At 43.4% G+C, this 22,942-nt stretch overlaps 1 protein-coding gene and 1 long non-coding RNA gene across 2 annotated transcripts in view; both read left to right on the top strand.

The window, feature by feature from the left end:
• The window catches only part of GCFC2 (GC-rich sequence DNA-binding factor 2), a 50,970-nt gene that overhangs the window by 6,981 nt on the left and 21,047 nt on the right, over positions 1-22,942 (top strand). Inside the window, exons 5-8 of the mRNA XM_014571236.4 lie at positions 6,738-6,826; positions 18,219-18,334; positions 20,007-20,193; positions 22,107-22,230. Coding sequence (XP_014426722.2) covers positions 6,738-6,826; positions 18,219-18,334; positions 20,007-20,193; positions 22,107-22,230 — 516 coding nt within the window. The remainder of the gene's footprint in view (positions 1-6,737; positions 6,827-18,218; positions 18,335-20,006; positions 20,194-22,106; positions 22,231-22,942) is intronic.
• LOC142827754 (uncharacterized) lies at positions 5-4,248 on the top strand. Its single transcript, XR_012902481.2, has 2 exons — positions 5-1,070; positions 2,543-4,248. It is a non-coding gene; the product is annotated as an uncharacterized LOC142827754 (long non-coding RNA).

Below are 22,942 nucleotides of genomic sequence, written 5' to 3'. Positions count from 1 at the left end.
AAGTTTAAACCTGTTTACCAAAACATAAAAATAGCAAAACTTTCAAGTGCTTGAAGAATATGAAATGCACTAAAAGAGTGCAGTTTTAGGCTCCATTTGCAAAAGGGTGATGCAGACCCTCACAGCCCATTTAGGGCTTGTCTATATGAGTAAGTTTAAATAACTTTTGTTAGTTCACTTTACAGTACTTTATGTCCACAAACATCATTTTTTTTAAAGTGAATTACTTGGCATTTTAGATCACAGTAATAATCATCCTTGGAACTGGAGTAACTGCACTTTGCAGGGAGTTTTGCCTTCTTTAAGTTTGGATGGATATACTCTTAACTATTGTCTTTTTGTCAGTCCTTTAACTACTATCCCACTACATTGCTTTACTCCTGGACTAGTTTCTCTTGTACCTTTGTGCCCTCCACTCCTCTGGGATCATTTTAACCAGATGTCCTCTCTCACTTTAAATGGTGGCATGCAACCAAGGATGCCCCTGTTTCTATATCAGGTAATAGTGAGTTCACATAATACTCCTTTAAAGTAGTGTCTTCTCTGCCAAGTTTCTGTGTGGATATGTGCAGAATCCTGGACTTGAGTGCCCTCTTTGGAGAGCTACATTTTCAATCCCATCCGGAGGAGAATCGCTGGAATTCAGCCACATACAAGACACAGCAAATGAAGGCAAGGCGGCACTCCTAGAAATGGTCCTAGTGTTAAATCAAAGCAAAGGAGCTCCAGCGGAAGGAAGTACCTGAGAACAAGGGAACAGAACAGAACTTCTGGTAATGCTCCCATCACCTGCCTATACTCTGAGGAACTCGACCACATTTTTGCAAGTGAAATCACCACTGACACCAAAACTTACGTGGTGGATAGGTTTCCACAAAGCACCCGAGACAGGATGTTCGGCACCCAGAAAGCCACTGTAAGCAACCTCGGCTTCATGCATGCCTTGGGGTCTAACCAGGAAGAGGACTCTTCAGAGCACCCAAGAAATGTATGACACAACAGATTTGGACACTACACAAGAATGTATTAAAAGCCCTTTGGATGAGAGATCTGCCAGCCTGAAAATGCTCGTGAGTAGAGTGGTGCCCATAAGTAGGGCTCGGCGAGCCATGCTGTCCGGCAATCTGCGCATGCGCAGATCGCTCTGCGCATGTGCAGATTGCCCGAACCCGGCTCTTCCGAGTTACAATCTACTCGCCTGTGGCGAGTAATATATAATTTGTCGAGCTCTGCCCATAAGCAATACGACCTGAATTACATCAGGAGATTATAGGGGGGGAATAATACTATTTTTGTTTTCCACAGACCAGCTGTCTGCTGCCATGCTGGGTTGAAGCTAGGAACCTTTCTCCACCACTTGGCATTTAACACATTGTCCATAGCATGTTCAAAATGGTGTGTGCATCAGGGATTTTATTTATTTGTGGTGTCAAGATGCACAGCCATTGGCCGCCCTTCTGGCTCCATAACCCCTTTCCTAAGCTGTGTCCTGTTTGTTCTCCCTCCCACAATCTGCACTCCCTCATATATTGCTCTAGATGTCTGCACTGTGGGAACTAAAAATGCACTGGATGGCAGATGTGTTTTATTATAACAGTTTCATTAATACACTCAGTTGTTAATAAGGTTGAGGATTCATGTGGTAAATGGCCCAAATCAGGCTGCAGTCATTTGAACAGTGTAGTTTGAAAATGGGTTTACAGTAGTTACTGTAAAATTTTATTTTGAAAGGTATACCTTATGGTTATCTATAGGCATTATAAAAGCGAATATAAGGCAAAGGTAGTGCTTCATTTTAGTAGTGCTTCATTTTGGCATGCACCGTGTAAGGCAAAGCACCACTCCTAACGAATGCACAGAATTAATTGTGTTCCAGTATGGAGATGTGTGACAGGGGTGGAGCTGAGGAGTTTGGAGTGTGGGATGGAGGTGAGAGTTGTGGCTATAGATGTGGACTCAGGAGTGGGGCTAGGGATAAGGGGTTTGAGGTGCAGATGCCCTGGGAGGGAGAGAGGACTTCCCTTTGCCTCCAGCAGCACTTGGGTCAGGGGAGTTGCCTCTCCCTGTCACATCCCTGACTGCCTGTGTGGCTCCTGATCAGCTGTTGCATGGTTTAGAGAAAACTAACTCCAGAGATTGCTCTTATAGCTATTGTTTCTGTTCAGCTCCTACACTGGCGCAGGGACAGTATCTTAGTAAACACTGGTTTGCTTGTTGCCTTTTTTGGACAGACCCCTTTCTTGTTCTTATTGGGACTCCATCTAAGGGTAACATCCTCCACTGAAAGGGTACCTTGAACGGGTGCACGTGCAGTTAATAACCTACCGAATCATACAGCTTCCCTCCAAACCAGTGCAGCCAGCCAAACACTTAGTTTTTATTACAAGGGGCTTATATGAGGGGAAACTTACTGTCTAGAAGTGAACCTTAGTTTGGGAAGAGAAGATTGGGATAGCATTTTGAAATTGTAGAGAGAATCATTTTTGGCATGGTGATTAGAGTGGGGACAGTAAGTACTTGTGCTTTTTCTTATTTTCCTTAGCACCTGTAATTTCCTGACCCACGTGAAGAAGGGAGCTATCATCTGCAGAATGGTTGAAAAAATCTTCAAGGGGGAGTAGGGACAAATGTCAAGAGAAGATTCTTTCCAGGAGCTATTGAACTCATTCCAGCAGAGAGCCGCGAAGAAAGCCACAAAGGCACAGTTGTGGAGGAATACTTTCTTGGAGCATTCTCAAAGGATCAGAATGGATAGAATGTCTCTAGAAAGGGACACGAGGTAGACAGCTGTGATGGAATACCTTTTATTATAAAGGTCAAGCATTGTATCTGACCTTCCAGTATTCTGCAGACTATTGAGAACACACCATAGGGGGACTGTTATTTCAAAAAACCTGCAACAATCAGTCCTTGGACACGGAGAAGGAGAGTTCTTTGAGTGCACCACTTACAGGAGTTAGTGCATTTTAGTCTGACCATGCCTCCGTTCCAGTGGTGTTACGTTAGCATCACGTTCGTGTGTGTGTGTTTTTCTGTCATGATTACAGTGCTCAGTTTTCTGTCCATTATACTTGAAAATTGTTCTGCCAAAATTAATGGATAGCAGTCTGTTAAGCATGGCAGTCTGTTAATTCAAACCTGAAGTGTAGCATTCTTATAGTTTCTTTCTGGTAGGCATAGTGCTGGCACCATGGAATAATCTGAATTTAGGACTGAATGATGGAACGTTGATTCATGGGATATTTGCCCACAATGCTGAGTGGTTAATTCAAGTATGGAGTTGTGTGGGTACAATTATTTTTAACAAGGAAAGTTGTGATAGTGAAGTAGTGTGGCACCCTTCAATTTGGTAAAGTTAAGTCACAGCACATAGCGCAACAAACTGAGCTGGTGAAACATCCTCCATAAATCTGCCCCTTGAGTCCTATCGATTCCCTGCTCTCATATGTTTTTATGAGAAATAATTCCATTCCAGGCACAACCCATTTTCCTGGCACCTTATGTTTTAAGTCAGGAGTGGGAAACTTTTTTTGGGTTGGGGGCTGCTGACCCACAGAAAAATCAGTCGGGGGCTGCACACAAGTGAAAAGCAAAGTGAGAAGTCCCTGACTGAGAAGAAGGAAGACACTCCCCATATTCCCTTTGCACACCACACCCTGGGGGGCCCAGGCTAGTAGATTTTGTGCACTCCAGCCCTGTGGGTGGGTGGTGGGGGCTGTAACACTGGTGTGAGCTCCCTAATGCTTAGCCTCAGGGCTGGATCCAGGCAAGCTGGAGGCTGCATCTGGCCCATGGGCCTGTGGTTCCCCGCCCCTGTTTTAAGTTGTGATAAGAGGAAGCTGTATACTGAATTGGGTGGTCCTATCTCTTCCTGTTCAGGAGTTCTTGAACAGACCACCTCTCAATATATAGTAGATCACAGTTACTGACTTATTTTTATTCAATATGACTTTTTATGCATTCAGGAATAGTGTCTTATTTGACTGCTAAGTTTCAGGGTAATATGGTTGATATAGCACTTTATATTTTGACTAATCAACACTGTTACAAATAAGATATTTATAAAGATTTTACTGTTCTAGTTCTTGTGCCCTGTTCAATGTATACAGTAGTAATCCAGATTAACCTTATACAATTGGTTTTTAATGTCTGTAGAACTCTTGTAGTGGATGAGTGTTCATCAAGAGCATAGTGTGTTTAAAAAAAAAAAAAAAAAAAAATCTGCTGAATAAATTTTCCTAACCATTATCATAGCTTCATCAAATGATTTTGTGCTTTGTTGTCTTTCTCCTTTGGATTAGTTTGCCTTCCTTCTCTGTCTTAGTTTTATACTTTCATGTTTTACGTTTTATTTATTCTTGGTCATTTAGACTTGTTAAAATCATTTTCAGTGTTGCTTAATGTGATATTTTTTCTAGTCACTTCTCTCCAGCTTAAGCCTTTCCTGTCTACATGTATTGTTAGCTTTAGAGATTCAAATTAGTTACATTATTTAAATGTACATTCCTTGGACCATGTTAATGACCTTATACATCAGTTTTATGCTGTACTGTCACACTTTTGTTAATTCAGGTAATTTGTATCCATAGCTCCTCTTCATTTTTCTTCAGCTCGTTTTCAGCCTTCAAAAGATCAGATTTCTTAAATGTCTGCTTTTGGAGAAACCATACCTTTTTGAAGGAGTTAGTCAAGTAGTTTAAGACCAAAATGTAAGCTTTGTAAAAAGTGTGGTTGTACTTGAAAGAGTGACACTTTTAAAATGCCAAAAGGGAGTGCTGTGTTTAACTGTGGAGAATAAGGAAATTTATGTGTAGTAATTTTTACAAACATCCTCAAGTTATCTATTTTGGTGGTGGTGGTAGTAGTAATTTCTGAATTTTTTTTGTCAAAATAACAATATGATGTCAGTTACAAGTATTATGGTAATTTTATTTTAAAATACCTGCTAGCAAGTATGACTGTAACAACACAGAACAAAAAAATCCAGAAATTTATTTTCTGCACTCTTGAGAAGCGTGCAAAGACTTGGGGCCTTCAGGGGGTAATGGAGGAGCTGAGGGAGAGGGAAGTAATTGCTGGGAAGAAGTCTGGGAGTGAGCCTAGAGGATTGTCAGATAAGGGTGGGGAAAGTATGGAACCCTTTTTATGGGGGGAAAGGGATGGGATAGTTATGGAATTTGGGAGTCTTCCCAATGAAGACTATGGCTGGCCCCTAGCCTCTCCCATTCAGATTTGCAGCTCTGCCCTGTCTCCATAGATCACTACACTCACATTCCCCGCTCATGCTCCCCTGCCCTTCCATTCAGCCAGGCATAGCTGCCCCTGTCTCCATGTATCCCTGCACTGCAACTCAACTAGCCGCTATCTCCTCTGTTCTCATTTCCCTGCATCCTCTCATCCCCCTGCATCCCCACTTCCATTCAGCCACTGTCTTTATGTTGTCACCTCACTAGTTCTTGTGCCTTGAAATTTGACCCACCAATTAGCCTTTTGATCCCTAGTTTGTATGACTCCTCACCAGCTTCAGGCGCCTCGGTCGGTCTGTTGTTCCAACAGTCCCGTATCATGTGTTCCTTACCTGGCCACTCTGGCAAATGGAAGCTAGGAACCATTCCTGCCCATCCTGAACCCACTGATGGATGTATTCTTCATGAACTTTTTGTTCTTTCTTTGAACTATGTCATAGTCTTGGCTTTCACAACTTCCTTTGGCAAGGAGTTCCACAGCTTGACTGTTGTGTGAAGAAATATTTCATTCTGTCTTAAATCTGCTGCTAATTAATATATATAAAAATTATTATTACTAGAAGATTTACCTTGGATCCTTAACTCAAAATGTTTGTTTCTCTTCATTTAAATCATTGCTTTGGGATGAGGGGTTCAGTATGCAGGATGCCCAGGGGAGAGAGGACTTCCCTAGTGCTCTCTCTGCAGTAGCTTGAGGCCATAAGTGCCTCTCCATAGTCTCTGTAGCTCCAGTGGCCACAGTTGGGGAGGGTTGCAGATCCCCTGGCTGGAGCAGGTCCAGGTTCATCCGCCCCTGTACTCCCCAGCCAGAGTGAGGAATGCAGAAAACTGTGCACTTTCTCCTTGCTCTCTCACAAAGGGGAACAGCTAGCAATGTTCTTCTAGGAATTGGAGAGGTGTGTGAGCCCTCTTTACTCCCTAAAAGGGTGCCTAGGTAGTGGGAGGCTAGGAGCTGCAGCACTTCCAGCTGGGAGGGGATGTTTCACCTGTCTGGTCATTCTGTCTCTCTCCTGTATGGCTTTAGTAGAAGCAATCCCATTCCAGGTACATCCTATTTTCCTGGCACAATCAAACACTTACTTTGTTTTAAGATACAAGAGAAGCTATATACTGAATTTGGTGGTCCTAGTTCTTACCATTTAGGAGGAGTTTTTGAACAGACAGACTGACCCTTTCAAATATACAATAGATACACGGGGCTATTTTACAAATAAAACTGTTTGTACACCACAGGATTTTATGCTTGCATTGGTTCTGTAGCAACTGTTAACAAACTGTATTCTCAGGGATTTAATTTTCAGTACAAGTCTATTCCTGCTTTAGACTGTAAGTCCCACTTTGAAAATCCCTCATGTGATCTTCTGCCTGTCTGATTTCCCCAGTAATACTTGTAGGAAAAGCAGTAAATATTATGGGGGATTGTGGAGAGAGCATAGAAAGGAAAGCTGGAGAGAAAAATTGCTTCTAGTCATATGACTCTTTTATTTCCAGGATCCAAGAGTGATGAAGCAAGTGAAGATGATGAAACACAAAACATGTGGGAAGAACAGCAACTAAAGAAAGCAGTCAAACTCCCACAGGTGACATGCTTTTTCTGTCACTGCTATTGCTCTTTGCTGCTATGCAAGATTAATATTGCTCCCAAAGCAAACTGAGCTCCTTTGGTCATTGGGCATCCTAATTAATTAGGTAGGAGGAAAATAGAAATACACAGATTGCAGTACTGCAAATCAGCAGTTTCTCTTTGCTAGCTAATCAGAGGAACAGTGTTGTCATTAGCCTCAAATGAAAGGTATTTTATCCACAGTATTATGTGCAAAGGGAAACCTTTTGGAAAGGCAAAAAATCTGAGTCAGCTAAATGTCTGAGAATGAAACTCTGAGTTAAAGTATTGGCTTTGATGTACAGGCAGAATGTTAAAAGGCCATTTTCTGTGGCTACAGTGCACTTTCAGGACCTGACCAGTGCTGAACCAGAGAATTGGCCAAAGCACAGGAAGTTAGTATTGTCTAGCAGCATCACTGATGCTTCCACTGCTTACTTAAAAGGCATTTGGGGATAAATTAAAGCTAAATAATAGCACAAAACACTGAGAGCCAGGACTGGTGGCTATAAACATACTTTCTGGTACTGCAGAATAGTTGACCACACCCATGAGAAATGGACATCTGGATAACTTAAAGCATGCCAGACCATGGATGTTGCCAGTTTTGAGAGTGCGGTACTAGAGAAGCTCAAGCTGTAGTTCTCAATGATTCACAGTCATGTTGGAAGGACATGAGTAGGGTTCTGCAGGGATTGGTTTTGGTTCTGTTAAGTATCTTAATCAATGATTTAGATAAAGGCATAGAGAGTATGCTCGAAACGTTTGGAGGATACCAAGCTTGGAGGGGTTGCAAGTGCTTTGGAGGATAGGGTCTTAATTCAAAATGATCTGGACAAATTAGAGAAATGGTCTGAGGTAAATAGGATGAAGTTCAATAAGGACAAATTCAAAGTATTCCACTTAAGAATGAACAATCAGTTTCACTCATACAAAATGGGAAGGAATTGCCTAAGAAGGAGTATTGCAGAAAGGGAACTAGTAGTACAAGCTAAATATAAATCAACAGTGGGAAAATAAAGCAAACATTCTTGGATGCATTAACTGGAGTGTCGTAAGCAAGATATGAGAAGTAATTCTTCTGCTCTACTCTGCACAGTTTAGGCCTTAACTAGAGTATTGTGCCCAGTTCCAGGGGCCACATTTCAGGAAAGATGTAGAGAAATAAATGATGGAAAGTCCAGAGAAGAGCAACAAAAAATATTAAAGGTTTAGAAATAATGACCTGTGACGGAAGATTTGAAATAATTGGGTTTGTTTAGTCTGGAAAAGAGACGATTCAGGGGGGTATGATAAGTTTTCAAACAATGGGTTTTAATTGCAACAAAGGAGGTTTAGGTTGGACATTTGGGAAAAACTTCCTGTCAGGGTGGTGAAGCATTGGAATAAATTGACTATGGAGGTTGTGGCATCTCCATCCTTTAAAATTCCAGCATTACCTCTGAAACGTCATATACTGTGAAAGGTTCAAGTTTTCTTGGCCAATTATAGAATCATAGAATCCTAGGGCTGGAAGAGACCTCAGGAGGTCATCAAATCCAGTCCCCTGCCCAAAGCAGAACCAATCGTAACTTAATCATCCCAGCCTGGCTTTGTCAAGCTGGGACTTAAAAACCTTTAGGGATGGAGATTACACCACCTCCCTAGGTAACCCATTCCAGTGCTTCACCACCCTCCTAGTGAAATAGTTTTTCCTAAAAGCCAACCTAGGCCTCCCCCACTGTAACTTGAGACCATTGCTCCTTGTTCTGTCATCTGTCATTACTGAGAACAGCCTCTCTCCATCCTCTTTGGAACTTCCCTTTAGGAAGTTCAAGGCTGCTATCAAATCCCCCCTCACTCTTCTCTTCTGCAGACTAAATAAGCCCAAATCCCTCAGCCTCTCTTCATAGGTCATGTGCTCCAGCTCCCTTATCATTTTAGTTGCTCTCCGCTGGACCCTCTCCAATGTGTCCACATCCTTTCTATATTGGTGGGCCCAAAACTGGACGCAATACTCCAGATGTGGCCTCACCAGTGCTGGATAAAAGAGAATAATAAGTTGTCTACATCTGCTGGAAATGCTCTTCCTAATGCACTCTAATATGTCACTAGCCTTCTTTGCTACAAGGGCACATGGTTCACTCGTATACAGCTTCTCATCCACTGTAATCCCCATGTCTTTTTCTGCTGAACTGCTACTTCGTAAGTTGGTCCCCAGCCTGTAACAGTGCTTGGGATTCTTCCGTCTCAAGTGCAGTACTCTGCACTTGTTCTTGTTAAACCGCATCAGATTTCTTTTGGCCCAATCCTCCAATTTGTCTAGGTCACTCTGCACCCTATCCCTACCCTCCAACATATCTACCTCTCTCCCTAGCTTCGTGTCATCTGCAAACTTGCTGAGGCTGCAATCCATCTTCTCATCCAGGTCCTTAATAAAAATGTTGAATGAAACCAGCCCTAGAACCGATCCTTGGGGCACTCCACTCGGTTGGGGAAACCGACCGCCAACCAGACATTGAGCTGTTGATCACTATCCGTTGGGTCTACCAATCTAGCCAGCTTTCTGTCCACCTTACAGTCTATTTATCCAATCCATACTCCCTTAACTTCTTGGCAAGAATGTTGTGGGAGACCGGTATCAAAAGCTTTGCTAAAGTCAAGATATATCACATCCATTGACTTCCCCATGTCCACCGAGACAGTTACCTCATCGTAGAAGCTAATCAGGTTGGTCAGGCATGACTTGCCCTTTGTGAATCCATTTTTGACTGTTCCTGATCACTTTCCCCTCTTCCAAGTGCTTCAAGATGGATTCCTTGAGGATTCCCTCCATGATTTTTCTGGGGACCGAAGTAAGGCTGACCAGTCTTTAGTTCCCTGGATTGTTCGTTTGTTTGTTTGTTTGTTTGTTTTTTTAAAGATGGGTGCTACATTTGCCTTTTTCCAATCATCTGGTGCCTTTCCCGATCTCCACGAGTTTTCAAAGATAATGGCCAAAGGCTCTGCAATGACATTTTACCAGCTCCCTCGGTACCCTAGGATGCATTAAGTCTGGACCCATGGATCTGTGTGTGTCTAGATTTTTCTAAATAGTTCTTATCCTGTTCTTTCTCCACCGAGGGCTGCCCACCTTCTTTCCCGCACTAGGTAACGCAGTGTAGTAATCTGGGAGCTGAGCTTGTCTGTGAAGACAAGCAAAAAAAGCATTGATGTGGGAAAAGCTGAAGTACTCATCTGTCACTAGGTTACCTCCCTCATCCAGTAAGGGCCCCTCACCTTCTCTGATCATGTTAGCAATAAGGGTGTAGAAACCTTTCTTGTTACTCTTCACATCCCTTGCTAGCTGCAATTCCAGTTGTGCTTTTGCCGCCTTGATTGCTCCCCTGCATTCCTGAGCAATATATTTATACTCCTCCCTTGTCATTTGTCCAAGTTTCCACTTCTTATAAGCTTCCTTTTTGTGTTTAAACTTGCCAAGGATTTCCCCGGTAAGCTAATCTGGTTGCCTACAATATTTGCTTTTCTTACTGCTCATCAGGCTGGTTTGTTCCTGTGCCTTCAACAAGGCTGCTAGCTCTCGTGGACTCCTTTCCTGTTCATGTTAGCATCCCAGGGGATCCTGCCCATCAGTTCTCTGAAGGAATCCAAGTCTGCTTTTCTTAAGTCCAGGGTGTGTGTGTTGCTGCTTTCTTCCTTTGGTCAGGATCCTGAACTTGACAATCTCATGATCAATGCTTCCCAGGTTGCCACACACATCTACTTCCCCTATTAGTTCCTTCCTGTTTGTGAGCAGCAGGTTAAACTGCGCGTGGCCCGGTCGATTCCTTCAGCACTTGTATTATCAATTATAATTTTAAAAACTCTATTCTCCCCTTTTTGCAGAAGCCAAAACTGCCATAAAAGATCAAATCAAAGAACCAAAAATTAAAAAGAACCAAACCTACCTCTCTTCATCTTTCCGGAGTACAGTGAGGCTGCCCCTGCTAGGGCAGCCTTGGTGGGGAAACACTGTGGCTGGCTGGCTGGCCGGGCCACATGGTGGCAGGCAGCTGCCCCCCTTTGCTCCGCATTCAGCCTGCCAAGTCTGCCCCAGCAGGAATAGCCTCACCCTGTTCTAGCTCTGGCTGGAGCATAATGAGGGCAGGACAGCCACGTGGCCTGCCTGAACCCTCTAGGTGGAGGGCCTAAAATGTTTTGTGCGCTGCCGGGGGTGTGGCCTGGCAGGTTGCTGCAGACCGCCACCAGTCTGCAGACCAGCAGTTGGGAACCGCTGGGCTAGACCATAATCCATTTGGAAAGTGAAGCTGATCTAGAATGTAGAACATCTTTTCTGAGCTGTGATTGGCTTAAATCCTTTTGTCACAATTATATGCAATTTACATGACACAATTTGGAAGTATTTGCCTATTGTCACAATTTAGGCAGTACTTTAGGATAAAAGTAAATTACATATTCAGTCTCTTGCATAATGCTTACATGTATTAGTCCGTCAATATTAACTCTTTAAAGTGCAAGAGGAGATCATGAATTATTCCCAGAAATTTTGCATATAACAATATAATTCAACTACTATCCCTGTAGGTGTGCCACTTCAGGTGTCTGGTGTATCTTTGCACCAGTGAGCAGAGAGTGCCCTGCTGCACCACATATGCGCAGTAGTTCCCTCTCATATGATTGGTGTCTGTTTACTGCATGCACAGTGCGATGCCTCAGTTCTTTCTCTACTTTCCTCAGCAGTAGATGGAGCTCTAAGCAGTCACCTTTTTTCGATCTACAATAACAAAGTAGTTGATTAGTTAGTTTTCCTTACCACTGAAGTCTTTTCAACCCTGTTTCTTCTTCTCTTCTCCCCCCAAAAAGTTTTTCCTGCCATTGTTGCCACCCTCTCTAATATGCCTGGTTGCCCAATCTTTGAGAAGTGCAAGTCCTATCAAGACCCAGTGCTGGTCTCTGACGGACATTCATCGTGTATAAAATGCCTGGGAGAAGGCCATCTCTCTCAGAAGTGCCCATGCTTGCAGTACAGGAAAGGTGAGACAGACAGAAAATCATCTCAAGACCTTTCTATATAAGTCTCTTCAACCATCCCATGGGGGCAACCATTCCCAGGAAAGGCCCCAGACAGGGACAAATCTTCTGCCTTAGCAAAGATACGTCCCTCCTCTGTGTTGGAAAAGTTGACATCAAGGGTCAGGATATCTCCAGCCAGATCTTTGCCTTTGGTGCCTAGCATGGCTAGAGTAAGTACATCCGACAAGCCCAGCACCTCTGGCACCACTCCAATGAAAGACGGCATGACACATAAGGATGCCCAGTCGGAACCAAGACATAAGACACCGACCACAGTGACGCCAGATATGGCACCAACTGTGCCACTGAAAGCGGCCTTGAAGATGGGACTGAGACCATGCCATCCTGTGCTAACGTGCCGCCACCATGAGCACCAATGCTGACACCATCCTCGGCACCAATTGTTTTACTGCTTTCACTGCACGAAACCTCCAAATGTGCCTCGGCTTCAACTCCGTCAGCATATGCAGACACTGAGGTTTTCTCAGTGCCACACTCTCCCGCCTCCCCTTCCCAATTAACCGACTCTTCTGGATCACCTGCACCATCAAAATCGTATAGTGATCTGGACACGGGACCATGGGGCAGTAGATTTTCATCCCAATGCTCCTATCCCACCCAAAGACGTCCCCCATGAAATCCACGCTACACCAGATCCACACGTGTACTGCCTTCGCCCAATTTGTATGGGCAGTATTGGCCTTGTCACATGCATGTGACCACAATGGCCACTGTGGCACATATGTTCCTTGCACAGGAGCCATTATAGAGCTCCTTCTACATTGGTGAGGAGACCTACTAGATTTCCCCCCCCCCCCCCCTCCAGTCAGGATACCAATCCCTCTCTTTCTAAACAACCACTGTTGGACAAGGATGAGGACGTGGCAGAAGAGGAGCAGAGGTCCCATCCTCACAATTCCTCCTCTTCTCGGGATGAGGCAGTCATAACCATCACTCCTGCTCCTGTGGATGGTCTTAAGCAGTTCCAAGAGCTGTTTAAGTGGGTTGCTAGCGCTCAGGAAATAGACTTCCAGGAGGTCCAAGAAAAACAACACAGACTACTGATAATGCTGCAACCATCTACATCATCCAAGATCATGCTTCTGATAAGGCAATATTAAACCCTGCCCGATACCCCCACGAATAAGAGTGGACAGGAAATATTTTGTGCCAGTGAAAGATGTGGATTTCCTATTTCTTTGGTGGTAGATGTGGTGCACCACAGGTCAAAATGCCCATTGTTTCTGACCACCCTGCAAGATAAGGACCATAAGTGCGTAGATGTAATTGGTAGGAACGTATATTCATCGGTGACCCTGTAACTCCTTGTAGCCAACTATTCTTCCCTCCTAGCAGATTATGACCGCACAATCTTCTCAAAGCTACAAGACCTTCTGGAGTTCCTTCCAGATCAGAAATTCCCACCGCTTCAAGCCATCACAAAAGGACATACAGTAGCCTGCACGATGCTTCAAGTGGCTTTTGATGCAGCAGATTCGGCAGTCCGAAGCATGGCAATAGCCATAGTAATATGTAGGGCCTCTTGACTTCAAGCTTTGGGCATACCAAAAGAACACCACTTGAAGGTAGAGGACCTCCTCATTGACAGGTCCCACCTCTTTGCCAGCAAAACTGATTCAGTCCTACATATGATGGACTCTCGTACAACTCTCAGGACTCGAGGCATGTACACTCCACCCAAAAAGTGTCAGAGGTATAACCCCTACCCTTGATCTAGAGATGTTTACAGGCAGACACAAAGGTCCTTCAACTACAGACAGAGACAAAGTTAACAGAGGCACAGACCTAGTGTTAACACCAATCCTCAACAAACCAACCTTCTACCTCCAAACAGTTTTGAAGGTTTGGTCAGGGGTCTAACAAAATCTCCATGGTAATACCATCTGTGTCAAACAACCTTCCGTTCAACCATCGGCTTCGGCCCTTCTACTATCTTTGGGCCCAGCTTGCATCCAACCGATTGGTGCTAGAGATTGTCCATCTGGGCTACTCCATTCCTTTTACTTCTGTCCCTCCTATTCGCCCTCCTTTCCCGTCCTGCTTCATGGAACCTTCCCACAAGAGTCCATAACAGACAAAAGTTCAACATCTGCTCCAAATCAGAGCAATAGAGACAGTTTAATTACCTTTCCAGGGAAGAAGATTCTATTCCAAGTACTTCCTAACCCAGAAAAAGATGGGGAGGGAGAGGGGTGATGGAGGCCCATCCTCATCTCAGATAACTCAACAAATATGTCAAACTGAAGTTTCAAAATGGTAACCTTAGCAACCATCATACCAGCATTAGACAGTGGAGACTGGTTCTTAGCCCTTGACCTCCAGAAAACCTGTTTTCCTATAACTATCCATGTGGCTCAGATACTTTCTTCGATTCCCAGCGGGCATCAATTATGATCTTTACTTGGTCCTCCCATTTGGCCTATCAACAGTGCCATGGATTTTCTCTAAAATATTAGCAGTCATAGCAGCATACCTCCATCACATAGGGGTGATAATATTCCCCTACCTACAGGACTTCTTTATCAAAGGGACATGCTATCATGACATAAGACACATGCTCCACACCATTATTACTCTGCTGCGCAACCTGGGCTTTCTCATTAACTACCAGAAATCCACATTAGAGCTCTCACAAATCCTAGAGTTAATAGGGGCTCAATTAGACTCCAGCATACCCAGAGCAACTCTTCGCTAATCATAGCTCTCATCAATACAGTACGGGCCTGTCCACACACAACAGTAGACCTAATCATCGCTCTCATCAATACAGTACGGGCCTGTCCATACAGAACGGTCTCCAAAAACTGGGTCATATGGCAGCTACGATGTATGTAGTACAATTCACCAGGCTTCACATGAGGTGTCTCCAAGCATGGGCTGGCCACAGTCTAGGTTCCCTTCGGGGAACTCAAAACAAGACAGCTTCCATTCCCCATGATGTTCTTGTGTCCCTGCAATGGTGGACACAATCACGCAACATGCTACAGCCAGCTCTGACAGTCACTATAACTACAAACACCTCCCTCGTGGGTTATGGAGCTTATCTAGATTTCCACATTGTGCAAGGTAAATGGCCCCTCCAAAAGACCAAGTTACATATCAAACTTCTCGAATTAAGGGCAGTGCGATATGCATGCCGACACTTCCTAGCACATATTCAGAACAAGATGATCTGTACTTTTACGGACAACATGATGTGCATGTACTACATCAACTATTAAGGTGGAGCATGATACAACTCCTTATGCACCGAAGCTACGGACAACCTTAGTCATGTGTTCTCAGATTGATGAGAATGGGAGTTGAAACAACAGTCTTCCTCCATGAGGTGTTCAAGTGGGACCACCCTGACATCAATCTCTTTGCGACCCATCACACCCGCAAATGTCACCTGTTTTGCTCCAGGGCAGGCCTTGGCAAGGGATCCCTTGGTGATGCTTTCCTTTTGAAATGGGAAGCTCCACTCCCTTACATCTTTCCAATCATTGCAACTCATTTCCCGGGTGATCCAAAAGATCGGTCGGGACCAAGCACGAGTCCTGTAGGTAGTACCCTCAGCACCTGAAATGGAGCGTCCATAGGGACACACATCTCAAGGAACCATCGTTATAGAATCATAGAATACTAGGACTGGAAGGGACCTCGAGAGGTCATCGAGTCCAGTCCTCCGCCCTCATGGCAGGACCAAATACTGTCTAGACCATCCCTGATAGACATTTATCTAACCTACTCTTAAATATCTCCAGAGATGGGGATTCCACAACCTCCCTGGGCTGTTTATTCCAGTGTTTGACTACCCTGACAGGAACTTTTTTCTAATGTCCAACCTAAACCTCCCTTGCTGCAGTTTAAGCCCATTGATTCTTGTTCTATCCTCAGAGGCCAAGATGAACAAGTTTTCTCCCTCCTCTTTGTGATACCCTTTTAAATATCTGAAAACGGCTATCATGTCCCCCCCCCATTCTTCTCTTTTATAAACTAAACAAACCCAATTCTTTCAGCCTTCCCTCATAGGTCATATTCTCTAGACCAGGGGTGTCCAAACTTTTTTCAAAGAGGGCCAGATTTGATGAAGTGAGCATGCGTGAGGGCTGACCATTTTGCCTGACATTCTTTGAACCATTAAAATTAAATGCAAATTAACTATTTTATGCAAAGTTTATTGCAAATGGAATACTTTTCATTTCGTCACATGGATCACAAATCTAAACAGGTGTTAAATCACTCTGCCTTTCATATCTGAAGGCCAGATGAAAAAAAAATCCAGGAAGCTGAAATATATGTCAGGAACATTGTAAAGTACATTACATATTATTGGTAATAAAGGTTGTCTGTCAACTTTTAAGTTCAAAAAATATGAACAGGAACATAACACCAAGTATACATGTTGTGTCCAAATATATTTATAACTGATTTAGACCAACTGACATTAACTGAGATTTTACAATGTATTCATCTCAATACATATGGATTCGTTGGGGGCCATAAAAGATAGATATTGCCAAATTACCTGGGGGGCCGTATTAAACCGGAACACGGGCTGCAATTGGCCCGGGGGCCGGACTTTGGACATGCCTGCTCTAGACCTTTAATCATTCTTGTTGCTCTTCTCTGGACCCTCTCCAATTTCTCCACATCCTTCTTGAAATGCGGTGCCCAGAACTGGACACAACTGAGGCCTAACCAATGCAGAGTAGAGCAGAAGAATGACTTCTCGTATCTTACTCACAACACACCTGTTAATGCAATCCAGAATCGTGTTTGCTTTTTTTTGCAACAGCATCACACTGCTGACTCTCATTCAGCTTGTGGTCAACTATAATCCATAGATCCCTTTCTGCCGTGCCCCTTCCTAGGCCGTCGCTTCCCATTCTGTATGTGTGAAACTGATTGTTCCTTCCCAAGTGGAACACTTTATATTTGTCTTTATTAAACTTCATCCTGTTTACCTCAGACCATTTCTCCAATTTGTCCAGATCATTTTGAATTATGACCCTATCCTCCAGAGCAGTCACAACCCCTCCCAGCTTGGTAGCTTCTGCAAACTTAATAAGCGTACTTTCTATGCCAATATCTATCTAAATCGTTGATGAAGATATTGAACAGAGCCGGTCCCAAAACAGACCCCTGCAGAACCCTACTTGGTTCACAATCCTGCTGGAAAGGTATAACATTAATAACTCCGTGTGGTTATCCAGCCAGTTATGCACCCACCTTATAGAAGCCCCATCTACCGTATTTTCTGGCGTATAAGGCTACTGGGCGTATAAGACGACCCCCTAATTTTTTAGTTAAAAGATTTTTCGTCTTATACCCCAGCGCCCCTCCGCCTCCCTGGCTTTGCTCCCGGTGTCCCTGGTCTGCTGGAGACGGTCCCCAGCAGACCAGAGGCACCGGGAGCAAAGCCGCAGCAGCGGCGGGGTCCCGCGCCTCTGAGGCTTTGCCAGAGCAAAGCCTCAGAAGCGCGGCACCCCGCTGTTGCTTTGGCTTTGCTCCCGGTGCCTCTGGTCTGCTGGGGACCGTCTCCAGCAGACCAGGGACACCGGGAGCAAAGCCTCTGAGGACACCCCGGCAGCGGGACAGCCCCGGCCCGCCTGGGCTGCCCCGCCGCCGGAGCCCCTCCGTGGCTTTGCAAAGCCTCGGGGGAAGCTGGCGGCGGGACATCCGGCGTATACCCGGCGTATAAGACGACCCCCGTTTTTTGGGGGATGTTTTTTAGCATCAAAAGTCGTCTTATACGCCGGAAAATACGGTAAGTTGTATTTGTCTAGTTTATTGATAAGAATAAAGAATATCATGCAAGACTGTATCAAACGCCTTACTAAAGTCTAGGTATACCACATCCACTGCTTCTCCCTTATCCACAAGACTTGTTATCCTATCAAAGAATGGTACACCATGAACAACTTTCTCTTCTAAAACAAAATATAAAGAAAAAACACAAATGTATTTACTGTTGGCTGTAAAGATGATATTGAAACATCTTTAAAAAATGCGGCCAACCTACTAGGTTTCAGGAGGGAAGTGTTTTGTACAGTGCTGGAAATTACAGGGATTATCAGCTCATGGAAAGAGGAAAATCATGTAGTTCAAACTGAAGAAATGTCTGGATAGTCAGCTTTATCTAAGTATACCTTTTGCACAGAAAAATCTAATTTTGTGTTCAGCACTGAAATGTGGTATTATACTATGAACAGAGTAACAACTTGCATTATATTCTAATCACTGGACCTGCTAAAGCTTACAGTTCCAGAGAAAAACAAGTTCATAAAAATTAACAATGCTGATTCTCACAGGGAGTAAATGTTGACACTTCTCTACATAAATCTCAGCCTGTGAAAATAAAGTTTGATCCCTCTGTTTCACTGCCACCTGTGTCCCTGGAAGTTGTGAAGAAGCACCTGACTACAAGGTAAATATTGCTAGTGTGAAATGTAAATTTTGAGCATCCTGTGTTACATACAGTGCTGCATTAATGTCTTTTTTTATGAACCAGTGTATCTCACTGTCACGTCTGTTCGATTCCCTCTTCCCCATACTAGAGAATCTTAGTATTATTATTTTGTGTGTAATGAACTTGTTGCAATACCCAGACCAGTATTAAGATTTTTTGGTTTGCTTGGTAGTAATACTGTGGCAGTGTCTATGTGCAGTATTTTGTTAAAACTCTCTTCCATTATACTAGTACCAGTGCAGAGTCATGTGATGGTGTACTAATGTATGCTAATTAATGGTGTTCACCCCAAAGCAGAGGTGAGCAAAATCAGGCCCAGGGGTCAAATCTGGCTTGCCAAGTATTTCTCTCTGGCCTGCCCAGCTGTTTAACAGAGCACATACTTAACAGCCAACAGCATGTGTTCGGCTGCCCCTTCCCCCACCTTGCTCCATCCTGCAGCTGAGAGGCTCCCAGGTTTCTCCTGCTAGCGTTGCTGAGCGGGCTTCGGCCCCTGACCTGATTTTTGCCTATCTCATCCGCCTGAGGCTCTGCTCCTTCTGGGGAGCTGGCCCTTGAGCATGTATCAAAATTCATGAAGTAGCCCAACTGAGAAAATTATCGCCCACCCCTACCCCAAAGCCACGCGAGCATGCTGTGAGAAGGGCTTGATGAGATGTTGATTAAAATGCTTTCAGCTCTTCTCTGCCAGCACCATCCCCACAGTTGCTGACACTGTTGGTAATGCAATTTGTGGGAGATTAAGCAAATACACAAATTACACAAAGTTGAAATCTTAACACCAATTTTAGGTCCTTTTCCTGTGAAGAGTTATGCATGGAGAAACCTGTGCACCCATGCAGAGCCCCAGTGACATCAGTTTTAAGAATTGTGGTTAAACTGGCTTAAAGAATCATGTAGCAGGTAATGTTTTTTGCCTGCTTTCCTGGAGAAGATCAGTTCAATTCTTGATTCACTTAAATATAAAATTCAGAAAAGAGAATGAAGATATTAAGGAATGTAAAAAATTAGATAATCTTCTTGCAAGCCAGCAGGGATAAGAAAATAATTTAATTCAATCATAATGTGTTTTAAAATATGCATAATTTCAGAAAGGCTGAACATGATTTTTTTTTTAACTGTGATAGAATTGTTTCCTTTTAGTATTATTTGACTAGATAGTTAATCATAATGACTACTTTTTTTGACACATTGTTTAGTTTTTCAAACTTGGAAGCTGAATACCACTTCAGGAAAATGAGACAAATGGCAGCCCACATTCAGTCCTGCATTGCATTGCTAAAGGTCTGCCCAAAATGAGCAGACGCTGGAGTGCGGATCTTCAGAATATCAGGTGTTTCCTGTTTTATATGAACAGTGAAATAGTCAAGAGTGTTGACAATGAGGTATTGTCATTGACATCTAAGCTACCACCTATGTACATGAAAACAGTTGAACACATTGGGAAATGTTGTCATGATTAATTCTTAGTGATTTTTTGAGTGAGGCTAATGGAAGTAAGCACTATTATTAATAACCTAGAATTAGGTTTGCTATATAAAAATGTTTGAGGGAGAAACTGGCTTAACTTGTTTGCAAACAGTTTTTGTTAAGTTGTTTACAAATGTTTGAGTGTTTTTCTTTTTTTCAGAATAACATCATTACAGGACCTTCATCGTGCTCACCAGAGAGAGTATGAAAAATATTCACAGAACATTGAAAGCTCAAAGAATACCATCCAGGAGTTAGAGGGAGCTTCAAATGCAGCTCTGAATTACAAATTCTATAGATCTATGAAAACTTACATGGAAAATCTTGTAGACTGTTTGAATGAAAAGGTACCTACTTTTTAAGGAGATGGAATGAGATTTATGATCTATTCAGCCAATAGAATAGTCACTTTCCTCTAGAAGTTAGCGTTTTATTGGCACTAAGTATAGAGAAACAATATTAAAGGGATTCAATCAATTTAGAAAAACATCTGTGAATAGTGCTTACAATTGTTATAAAAAAAGACTAAGGAAAATACTTTTTTTTTTTTCAATTTGTCTTTTTTTTGGGGGGGGAGGGATAGTAAAACTTAAGGTGGCGATTGTACAGTTTAATTATTGTCATAGGGTTTTTGCTGTTAACGTAAAATAACTTTAAAAAATCCCTTCTCAATATCCTCTTCCTGTCATCACTTTATTCAGCAGCTCTGTCATTTGACAGATGGCTTGAGGATTAATTTTAGAACTGGTTGTAGGCAGAGCAATACAAGGTTTTTTTTTCCCAAAATAAAAATAATTGGCTAGAACAAGGATATGTCAACACACACAGAGTTAGTAAATTATGCTATTTTCAGTAACATTTAAAATTAAATTGAAGGTCTCACCTAAGTCCTCAGCTACGTGTGTCTCAAAACTTTCAAAGGAAAGTGTTCAGTATTACAGAATGGATGGAGTTAATGTTTCAAGTTTAGATCAAGATGTATTAGCAGGGCAGGGAGAGGGTTCTTTTACACCACCTGTGTGTACTATATTTAACTAGCTGAAGCACACCTGTGTGCCGTAGCCTTCCTATCATAACTGCCATGTGTGTTTAAAGGAGAGAGAGAGGACAAACAAAGCTGCTTACAATCTGGGTGCGGGAAAGAACACACTACCATTATTTACTGGGTGGCTACTGCTGTGTAGTCTGCATTACTGTATATAGAATTTAGGTGCTCCCTGTGAGACCTCAATTTAAATATCAGAAAGGGAGAGAATAACTGCAAAATGAGCAAGGTATTCATTACAAAAATCTTAAATGTAAAACAAAATTGCCCATTTCATAACTTTATTTCAAATGATTAAATGGTGAAAGGAAATGAGACCATACTTTAAAATTAAAGCTTTAACAGCAGTCTTGTTGAAACCTTTTGGGTGAGAGTAGTGATAAAAATGTAGCCGTGTTAGTCTGGTGTAGCTGAAATTTTGTTTTGGATGAGAGAATACTCTTAATTCCTCTTGACAGGAAGATAATTCTCTATTTTCCTAGTACTGGAACAGCTGAGTGAGTGTTGACAACTGATTATTTTTAATTAGCTCAGAGTGTAACTTGGGCCTATAACGCTCATCTGAAATGAACCAGGTGGGCCATATTTTTTTAAACATGCTAGGATGGATTTGTGACCACTAGTAGATTTCACAGTCTCTTGTGGATGGATGTTCTGATAGAATAAGATTTTTATTCCTTCTGTCCTTGCAAAGCCCAGCATAGCTAAGGTTAATTTGGTATCTATTCCATCTTCTGCATCATGAACCAAATTGCTTCCTAGGTTCCAGGCAGTTACTTCTATGTAAGCCTGCAGGAGGCTTTGAGGTTGCAAGGGTATCTGACTGCCTAATTTGAATACAAATATAACGTAAGGTGAAATTTTGGCCTACTGAAGTTTTACTGGTCGTGTGTAAAATGGATGGAAGACAGCAGCTTGATTCCCAGAAACTTTTTTGAGCTTGTAAGAGCAGCGGTTAGAAGAAAAACCGAACACATTACCTAAGTATTCTGTTTATTTCTTTAGACCTCTCAGTAGATAGTACTTCTTAGCTTAGCATGAACTGAGCCTGAAAGGTCTAATCAAAAGGAACAGAAACTTCTTAATCTGGTTTTTCATCACTGTTACGTATAAAAATAATTGGGGGAAACTACTTCTGCTTTTGCACACTTTCATCTTTTCTTTTGTAATTCTATTAATTAACTAAAAATATAATCTCATTTGAATATATTTCAGCTACTTCATATTGATGAACTGGAGGCAGCTATGCAGATGCTACTTCAACAACAAGCCATAATTCTCTTGAAACGTAGGCAAGAGGATCTGAAAAATGAATCTACTTGTATCCAGCTGCTATCAAGTTAGTACAGGTTCAGCCTCTCTTAACCGGGACACTCTTGTCTGGCAACATCCCTGGTCTAGAAGGACCAGGGATGTTCCAGGACCAGAGAGTCCAGTGGAGAGCTGGTGGCTAAGAGCCCTGCAGTGGGTCTGGAGCCCAGCAGCAGGGCTGCCACCCAGTGGTAACACTGTGGAGGGACGCTGGAAGGGGGCCAGGAGGCAGAGTGGCTGGAGCTCAGTAGCGGGGCTGCTGCCTGGCGGCAAAACTACCCATCAGGACAGTGGGGTTGCCCAACAGTAGGGCTGGGAATCCAGCAGCAGGGCTGCCTGTAAGCACAACCAGGAGCCTGACAGGCTAGCAGCATAGCCGTGCATTGGGACTAGGAGGCAGCAGAGCTTCCCCGTGGGGCCAGGATCCTGACAGCGGGGCTGCCTGGCAGTGGTGTGAGGAACTGGGAAGTGGGGCTATCAGCAGTGCAGCAAAGAGACCAGCAGCCCCACTGCTGCCCGGTGGAGCTGCCCAGTGAGGCTGGTAGGCAGCCAGGCTGCCAAGTGAGGCTGCTCCCCAGGGGTGCAGCTACACCCTAGCAAGGGGCTGCCCCGTGGGGCCGGGAGCTCAGCAGCGAGGGAGCTGGCAACAAGGGAAAGCTGGCGGAGAGGCTGGCAGCGAGACCATGGTGGTGGTGGAGGCCTAGATATGACTTTCCCTGGTCTGGCAAAATCCCTCATCC

This window comes from Pelodiscus sinensis, chromosome 3 (genome assembly GCF_052426305.1).
Source record: "Pelodiscus sinensis isolate ZL-2025 chromosome 3, ASM5242630v1, whole genome shotgun sequence".
Classification (NCBI taxonomy): Eukaryota; Metazoa; Chordata; order Testudines; family Trionychidae; genus Pelodiscus; species Pelodiscus sinensis.
This window is presented reverse-complemented; position numbering and strand designations above follow the sequence as displayed.